The following is a 10,000-nucleotide window of genomic DNA, read 5'->3' as shown; positions in this document are numbered from 1 at the left end:
ATCGGAATAGGAACTAAAACTGATCTCACAAAGTCTTCCGGCCAGATTCCTTCCTCATAGATACTACGGATCAGCCCATATAGCCTCTTCCTCCCACATTTTCCTAAACATTTCAGTAGTTTGGCAAGAATGTTATCCACCCCCACGGCCTTATTTAGCTTCATCTCCCTTAATGCCCTTTCTATTTCCTTGTCGAGTATGCCTGGACCTAAGCTATCTTTCTCTACGTCAACTTCCTTTTCTATGGCTAACGTTGATGGTCTAAGTTCTATACTATAGAGTTCTTCTATGTATTCCTTCCATCTTTCTTGGATCTTTCCTGTGTCAACTATTATCTTACCCGCCTTACCTCTAACTGTCGGCATAGATATATATATATGTGATCCGTTCGATTCCGCCTTCCCCACCTCTATTGTGTTCGTCCTTTATACGTGTTCCTATCCCTTTTCCTTATATGTTTCTGTATATATGAGTATTTATTCGCCGTTTGGCGGGATTTCGTGTTTGAATGTGTGTGTATATATATATATATATATATATATATATATATATATATATATATATATATAAATATAAATGTATATATGTACATACATATATATATATATATATATATATATATAAAAAGAGAGAGAGAGAGAGATAGTATGGTGGTTGATGCACAGTGTGTGTGATGGATGATGCATGGCAGGAGCAGGCAAGGCGCAGGGAGGCAGCCCGCCTCTGGAGGGACCGGCAGATCTCTGAGCTGGAGGCGCTGGGTCCAGGGGGACGTGCGCCGGGGCAGGAGGAGCGCCTGCGTGCCCTGAGGCTGGAGAGGGAGTTCCAGAGGCGTGCTGAGGAGGAGGAAGGGAAGGGGGACGGCGAGGAGGAGGAGGAGGAAGAGGGGGAGGAGGGGCAGGAGGAAGAAGGAGGGGGTGGAGCCCTCCACCATCACTCGTGGACTGGAAAGGGGGTGGGCAGGGAGGAGGAGGGGAGGAAGCAGGGAGGCAGTGGAAGCGGGGAGGTGCTTGGCAATGGAAGCCCGGGGGATGAGCACAACGTAAGGGCCGCCTCTCAATGCCCATTGTCCCAGTCATCCATTCTTGTTGAACCTTCCTCCCTTGATTGGAGAGAAAGATATCATATTCGGTATTGGGCCATGGGTCGGTCAAAATTTCTTGTCTCAACAGGTTTAAGATTCATTTAGTCTGAAGACTTTAATGGTGCTGATGCGTTGGCTTTCCTTGGTTTCTTTGTAACGCTCTAGGGGTCAATATGCAACTATTTTGTTTCTTAATTCCCTAGATAAGGCTTATCGAAATCAAAATTATAGACTTTGAGTTTACAGAACTATAGAGGTTTGACTGTTTATTTACTTAAAATAGAATCAATTTGATTCATAACATTGCTCATCCCAAGTTTTCAATCTCTTCACGACCTCAGCTTGGTTAACATGAGCATGGGTCTTGTCTTGCTGCAGGAATAGAGCGTGATGGTTTGGAAGATATCTTGATAAATTCCCTGGATTTGAACCGGCAAGCATCATAATTCTACCCTAAGGAATTCATTGTATACTAAGGTATCATAATTCCAAAACAGTTGTATGGCTCAGTGCTGGCATGCCTGATGCCTTTTGAATCAGATCAAGATCGTTTCTCTGAAAAATCAGGTTTGCAGAATAATTCCGTTGTTATCTGCTATTCCACCTCTTCATCAGTCTCCCAAGTCTGACCACAGACACACGGCTCCAGATTATATTGGATGTCAATGCTCTTCCACGACTGTGGCCAGATTGAACCCACTCGGCACAAATTTTCAATGGGTATCGAGCTGTACAGTTCAAGTGCCGTTGAATAGATGGGCCGATGGAAAGGCTGCAGGCAATCAGTTCAAGACTTCATGAACTGCACATCTTGCACTATCTGTAAGCCACTTGACCACTAACTCTGTGTAACCACTTAAACTCTTTTATGAGCAAATGTGCTCCTCTTAAGCATTTGTGTCAGCCAGCCCCTGCTGGCTCTCTGAAGTTGGTCGACCCTAGATTTATCCATTTCCAGGGCTATTGCCACTGCTTTCACTTGAATCATGTGACAGGATTTTGTAACAGTTGATGGATATTTCAAATTAAATATTGATTTTTCTTGTCTTATGTATGGTGGTAAATCTGCCAGTACATGAACATATTCTCTTTGTATCATGTTTTTCTGCTGCTGCTGGATTCCCATGAACCATTATATATCATCCAACAGCTGTTTTAGAATTTTTGTGTCAAAGATCTACTCGTGGAATTTGTTCAATCGATTCAGAATGGAGTGTCTTCTTTAGATTGAATTCATTGTCCTATTTTAACCAATATTGGCTGTGTCCATCCAAAACCCACCCTAACTAGTAGAATGTCAAAAAATAAAGTAATTATTTTCCTTGGAGCAGAATAAGTAATGTACTTTCTGGCTCATATGATGTACTTCTTTTACTCCAAAATGTTCTCTAAAATCTGTGTCTCATGGGCCAGGCCAGATTCAATTAATATATATTGATATACTTGTGACAATGGCTACTTCACCTGCCCTGGTTTAAAAGTACTCAACTTGGTATTTCCCAAATTCTCACTAAATCCAAGTTAACGTATTCCTATCAACTTATTATATCCATATTTTCATCAGTCCCTTTATTCGTAGCCCAAACACTGTGGATTCTGGATTATTCATTTTGTAGGCCGTCCATTCTATCCTCTCTCCTCTCCCTGCACCGCAACATTTTAATAAAATTACAATCACAGGTATAATTAAAGACTTGGAAACTTTGATATACTATTCACAAAAACACAGGTTTGAAATACCTCATTTCTGAAAAGTTTACAATTTTGCAGAATCAAGAGTTTTCAGTAATATTTAATGTTTTACTTTGAACATTTTGTTATTATCCGTACCTTTCCCCATAATAGTTTTCTATTATGATTCATTAGTCCTGTGAAATCCAGGTTCTCCTTTAATGCAAGGGTGAATATTAATAGTTTTGATATAGGCAGGAATTTAGCAGTCATTAACCACATGCAGTGCATTACTTTAATTGGTATAATATCAAGAATGTAATTATAAAATGAACATACATATGGTCTTGAAGCAATGAAAACGGGATAGCCGAGACCCTAAATCGTCATTGTGCCAATGAGGTTGTAAAAATTGGTTGTACCAATCAAGTTTACGGTCTCGGCTATCCCGTTTTCATTATATCAAGAATATGAATCCACATCAGCAATCCATTCTCAATATTCATCCTTCCACCAGTCATTTGTTTTTGCCTCTCCAGGCTGTGTTATTGGTTGCTTTTTGAAAAGGCTGAAAAAAGGAAAACTTGTGGTTTCAACTTCTAAGAAACTCAAATCAATCACAGAATGGAAAAGGAGAGTCTCCGTATATATCTGTTCATATCAGAAATTATTTTCTGGTTATTTTAGTTAATTGTGATTTTTCGACTATCCACACTTTGTCTTGCATCCATCAGCACATGGATAATCAAGAGTTTGCTCTCCTATGATTTTCATTAGCAATGCTCTGATTAGTCAATTACATTGTATAGGCATGGCTTTGGCTACCAACACAGTTGGGTATTAGATGTCAAAGCTGCTCATAGAATTCTTAATATACAGGATGAAGTGCAAAAATCAGGATAAATTCAACAATTTATCCTAATATATTTTTTATTATAAAATTGAAAATGTTTACATTTTGTACTAAAGTGTTCATAAGATCATCCATGAACAACAAATTTATTGAATGTATCACCCACTTACATGAATGCTGACCTCCAGTCTCGGTCTGAAGCATTCTGAGGCCCATTTTAACACTCAGCGGTCTATATCGGTGAATGTTGTTTCACTAATCGCTCTCAATGATAAGACGTTTGGATGTCCGGACTTGTTGGTGACTCTTTCGACCATATTCCATGCATAGTAGTCTAACGGATCTAAATCTGGGCTGTTGGGGGCCAGAATTATTTTGGCCAAAGCATATTGATGTTGTCAAATAACCAATTTAGCACCAAATGGCTCCTTGTATGGGCTTGTGCACCATCCTGCTGGAAAATGTACAGCCTCTTCTGGAAGACACAGTTTCCATCCATGGCAACGCTACATTTGCACAACTCCTAGCACATCAAATTTTTCTGGGAATTTCACTGCAGAAACAACGGGGACATCTTTTGGGTTGTGGACAAGCCAGTCGCCATTCTGAAATTGGTTTAAGCATCCACGGTAAACATTTTTTCATTAGAAAAAAATCCAATTCTTCCAGCAGCATTGTTTTTCGAGGAACATGAAAGCAGGTTGCAACTTTCAACTTGCTTAGCCCTGGTAGTTTCAGAGACCATATGTCCTAATTTAATGGTGTAAGACTTGTAGCAAAGGTCCTCCTCGATGATGCGACGCACCTAGACTTTTCACTCACACCAAAAACTGATGACAATTTGTGGATTGGCTTCCCTGATTCCTCAAAAATGAGCTCCTCTGAGTCCGTTGGATGACATCAGGCATCCTGACATCACACTCCTGTGAGTGAGCTTTCCTTGCCAGTGTTGCAAAACCATTGTCTGAATTTTCTGATTCATTACACTTTGTGACTACATCATATACCAGCAATCTTGGGTGCCTGAAGAACCGAATAATTTCTGAGCACGTCTGAAAAATTGAGATCCTACTAATTTGATTGTCATTGTCTCTTGAATGTATACATTCACTTAGATGATTCTAGCTAATAGGTAGGGATTTGGATGTCCCCTAGTGCATATTGGCTTCAATGCATTATTAATAGTATTAATTTTTATTTGCCCAGAGATCACAGTACAAAAATATCAGGTGGGTGGTGTATGTACGTGATATAAGGCACGTCAAAAAGGAGCGAAAAGACAGGCTTAATTAAGATACATAAAAAAGGAATGGTGCTCACAGTTACATAACATTTGGTACAAACCCATGACCATTGGCTGTAAAATGCACATGAAATATCAATTCAGAAAAATCATTGATCACCAATATGAATCAGGCCATGACCATTGCCATAAACTATGAATATGAACTTACCGGTCGGGAATATTGTTGAGATATTCATCAACCTAGTAGAACATATAAAGCTGTAGATATATTTTTAATTTATGCCTGAGTGCAGCAGTTCCCTTTGTATCCTTGATACTTTTGAGTAGTTTGTTATATAATCTGATGCCTATTTCTTTGGGTCCTAATTTCAATGCTTTAGTTCTTATATTCCCATAATGGATGTCATTCCTTCCTCTGGTGTAATGATGATGACAGGCAGAGTTAAGAGAATAGTTGCCAATATTATTTTTTATCTATAGAACTCAATGTGGATGCATGGGACTGGTAGCTAATTTAATTCGTTGAAAATAGTAAGAATTTCATTGTAAGAACTTCCCTCACGTGCCCTGCACTCCTTCCTACTTTTACATGCTTTGAATTAAAAATTCATTAGAAAATTAGTCTCATGGAAATAGTGAACAGCAAGTGACAAAGAGTAAAGAGTGTTGTGGTATTAATCAGCTGAGAGTCATTGAAATATGTGAATCATTAAATTATGGGACATATTTTTGGTGTTAACAATACCCTGGCCCTTCATATCATTCATGGGTATTAAGCTAGTTTTGAGTGATCCTTAATGACTATTGTCTTCTACGTAGTTTGAGATCTGTCTCTTGTTAGTCCTAAATGCTTTCTTTCTTCATAATTTCTGCCTGTCTTCATGATATCTAAAAGGCCTTTTCTCTTCCTTCCTCTAAGTTACGTGCCCACCACTCCCCATCCTATCATGGCCTTCCACGTCACAATCTTTATCTTTTAATATTTCTTCCATTGGCATTCTTTGTTCCATTTTAAGAGTCCTGGGAAATTCATAACAGTGTGTATGAATTTGTTAGTCGACATATTTATACAAGTTTTAAAAGAGGCTTAAAATCCTATATCAATATGTAAATGGTCCACATTCAATTTAATTATGTGACTCCACTTATATCAAGCCTGGATCAACTTTGTTGCAAAGAAATTTTATTGAGATATTTATTTCTTCAGACCTTAGAGATTGCTTTCCTAAGGTTTCTGTATGAGCTCTGTTCCCACATTAAATTTCATAATAATGGCCCCTGTCTATTCTTCTGCAATTTTAGGCTCGGGAGACCACTCAGAGGAAATTTTATGTGAATTTTATGACCCTATGCCAGGGGTTTTTAATACCATAAATCATGATATGCATACAATAAGATCAACTGCTGAAATTTTGCGCTGTAGAAAAAAAGAGCCATAAGAGGTACATTCACCTGGTAATTATTCAGAGGCAGCCTTGTGTATGTGTATGATATACCTTAAAATAAGGATTCAGTTATATGCTTTCCCAGTTGAATCACTCATAATATGAACCCCACTATGACTGTTATATGTAGGTATCACTAATACTGTATTATTTATAATACATATATTATATTATATATGTAGGTATCACTAATACTGTAATCACTAATATCACTTATATTATGTTGGTATCGCTAATACTGTAATTTATATTTCATCTAAATCATGGTATGATAAAATCTACCTTTGGATTTAATAATTAGATGTTTACTTAAATCTGGATGCTCTGTATGTATAAAATATAGTATGGCTGAATATATGTATTCAGTGAAACCCCATATTTACATAATTCTAGGGACCCCAGGAAAAAGCAAAGCAGTCCAATTCAAATTGCAGGAAAAGGAGAATTTTCACCTTTAAATATTTTAGTAAAGGTTATAATAAGAAACACAAACTGGAAAAGAGCAAGATTATTATATAAGCAAATAAGCATCTTGAATCCATAAAACATTCTTCAATTCTTAATGTTGGGGTGATGTGCAATGCTTTTTCTCTTATGATGATGCCAATCACAGGGGTATTTGATGATCTAGCTCTTAAAAACAATTCTTTCAGTAATTCTTCATAATTTGAAGCTGAAGGTGAGCACTGGTTTGCATGTTTCAGAATAGAATCATGCTTTTTCACTATTGTATTCGGTGTAGAGGCCGGCAATCTTAAACATTTCGCCAGATCACTGTGGATTCCATTATGAGACTCCAATTGTTCTGAAATATTTACTTTGTTCTCAGTTGGGAATGTTTTTTTTTGCCTCGTTTTTCCATTGCCAAATAGGATAAAATCTTACCCATACCTTCTTGAGTGATTGAGGAAAACTTAGCACATGAGAGTCTGAGCTATCTTGCTTTTCAACTAGTCCAACTTCAAAATTTTGTTACGAAAATAAATTGAACTTTAATTTGGTGTAGTTTGGTGCGATTAAGCGAGTTTCAAAACCCTTAATTATTTAGGATTCCATCACAGTTGTATCTGTTGCATTGAGGCAGTGCACATGATTCCAGTTGTTGGTCATCAGTTCTTGCTTTGTCCTCGCTTCATCATGTTTGGGTCAGAAGTTGTTTTCATTCCTCACAATATCAACTTATGTGCCATCTGAATAGTCTCCCTCTGGTCATCCTCTTCCAATACATAAATTACGTCACCAATTCCTAGTTGTGCACACTGAGATTACAAGTTCAAATATCCCGCACTAGTGGTGCTTATACGGGTAACCACCGAAACAAATTTGAATTGCTCCCTAAAAATGTTGGCATTAATGCTCCCTCTCGGTCTTATTTAAGTGTAAATGTACCCAATGAAGTTTTATTTAATAAAGACTGATTTACATGAGTAGCAGCTGTTTTAGAATATGAATTTTAGTTACTCTGGCACATAGGAACACAAATGCCGGGAAAATCAAAATCATGTTAGTATTGGGAGCATGTGGGAATAATGGGAAATTCTGTGTGACCTTATAGAATTTTTGTAAATGGTGGGAAACGTGAATTCCAATAATGGAGATATAGGGTATTGATATTTAATTTGTGTTAAAGGCAACAAAATTTTCATCACCTCTAGCAATAATAGCCCAATAGCAAATAGCCCAAATGTTCCATTAGTGTTTATTTTAAAAATAAGTTGCCTACTGGTCATACATTATAAATACAAAATGTATGTACAAAGCAATAACTTGTTTCTTTGGAATAACAGTTCTTCTAATGGTGTGCTATTGAGCTATGATATGATCAAAATATTTACTGCACATTTGGTTTAGAAATTAACATTAATAGAATCATTCAATGCTGATTATTAACATGCTATTTTTTAAAGATCTTACATTGGAATTTTTTTATACTCTTTTTTGAATGAAACAGACCATCTTGACAGTTAATTAATTGCACAAGCTGTATTAGTTAGACAAAATAACAGTTAGACATACGTACATATTCATATAATATAGTACTGGGTATGCCTCTTGGTATCTACATGTATGTGTAATACATATTTCATTGCATTTATTTGTAGCAATGTGATTAATGCACTCAATTTGTCTCATAAACTCTTCTTCTCTCAGTCATTTTAGTGTGTCTGTATGTACGTGTGTGTGTGTTGCTATGCATTTCCTTAAAGCATTGCAAATTTTATAAATACTTTTACAATCCTGAATTTTTTATGTTTTTTGTGGCTGCATTTATATTTGTGAATGTTTAGAATAGAACACACTGGAATGAGCACTTTCATTAGCCTGAAATAATATTTTGAAAAGAAGTTTATGTTGCATATTACTTATTTATTGACAAATTTGCTATTGCTATCTATTGAATTTTTTTATTGCAGAAATTGAATTCCATCAATTTTTTAATTAAGACATCTTTTAATTGCCGTGGCACTATCTGCATAAGCATATTCTCTATTCCTAATCTTATATACAGTGACTCTACATGATTTGGACTGGAAATGTTTCTGCTGTTCATTGTATTTTAATGTTGAATAACCTGATGAATGATATTACACTGATAGAAAAATAATGTCCTGTTTTGAATCAGTAGTAGTGGAATTATGAAAGAGTGAACATTGTTGAATATTTAATTCTTGCTGGAATTAGTAGTATTTGAGTCTTTTAACGACTGCCTATCTGAAAATAACTCTGGCTTCTCTTTAAACTGTTGCGTGCATAGTAAATAATATTGTCTGTTTGTGACTAACATGAAAGAGACATTAATATGAATGTGATTCTAAATTGTCATGGTGCATCTGAAAAATAGGGTAATTTTGAGGAGAACCATGAGATGAGGCCCAGTGGTGGTTTGCTAAGGATGGTGTTGAGCCCCGAGGAGTCACAGGATTATCACCCGTCGAGGAAATCATTGGGTGCCCTGGATGCCTTGAATGGCCCACAAGTCATGCATCAACAGGTGAGAGTGGTGCCTGGAAGTTGATGCTGCTAGTCTCTCTTGTGGAGGATAGTTTTCTTCACATCGGGCATGCTTCACGCTGATTCCCAATTGCCTGCGAGGATGAGGGCAGCTTCCTCCTGAGTGATTGTCAAACCTTGGGTCATGAATGCATTCTTTTATAGTAATTAGATTCCTGCAGTTTATAAACAGAGAAGTAAAACTAAATGGTTAAGCTAGGGATGACTGACATACATTTAGAAAAGTATTTTCAGTGTTAATCAAGTAATAATTTTTTTTTTAATGCACTCCCTTTTAATGTGCAAAATCCTTTTCAAATAATGCTTTCACTTGGTACCATTTTATGATAAATTATCTTGTATGTAGATTTAACAAAGGATCATCCAAATTGGAGAGAGTATGTGGATGGGTAAGCAAACTAATATGAGTCCAGTATGTATGGGAAACTATGAGGAATTTGAAAAAATGAATTACAATAATAAAGAAAATTAATTTCATGTTAGAAGTTTACTGCCAGTGATGAAGGGGAATTGAGGAGACATCGGTACAGAAGCACTGATCAATGTCATGTTAATGTCTTCTCGCTGCCAAGCCTTTATCTCTTCCCATTGTTGGCCTTTGACTGCCCGATATAACGTTATTAGAGCCTTCTTAAATTTTTCTTATTATTGGCTAGAGGAATTTACTTTGCATTCACAGCCAATGGCTC

The 10,000-nt window shown here is 36.8% G+C and overlaps 1 protein-coding gene across 4 annotated transcripts in view; it reads left to right on the top strand.

The window, feature by feature from the left end:
- LOC139687257 (afadin-like) overlaps positions 1–10,000 on the top strand; it is a 266,733-nt gene that overhangs the window by 224,645 nt on the left and 32,088 nt on the right. For all 4 annotated transcript variants that reach the window (XM_071584395.1, XM_071584394.1, XM_071584393.1 and 1 more), the window contains one exon: positions 9,142–9,291. In XM_071584395.1, the coding sequence (XP_071440496.1) occupies positions 9,142–9,291 (150 nt within the window). The remainder of the gene's footprint in view (positions 1–9,141; positions 9,292–10,000) is intronic.

This window comes from Hetaerina americana, unplaced genomic scaffold (genome assembly GCF_022747635.1).
Source record: "Hetaerina americana unplaced genomic scaffold, ioHetAmer1.1.p SCAF_187, whole genome shotgun sequence".
NCBI classification, from domain to species: Eukaryota; Metazoa; Arthropoda; class Insecta; order Odonata; family Calopterygidae; genus Hetaerina; species Hetaerina americana.
The sequence above is the reverse complement of the archived record's forward strand: the minus strand, read 5'-3'. Positions and strand labels throughout refer to the sequence as shown.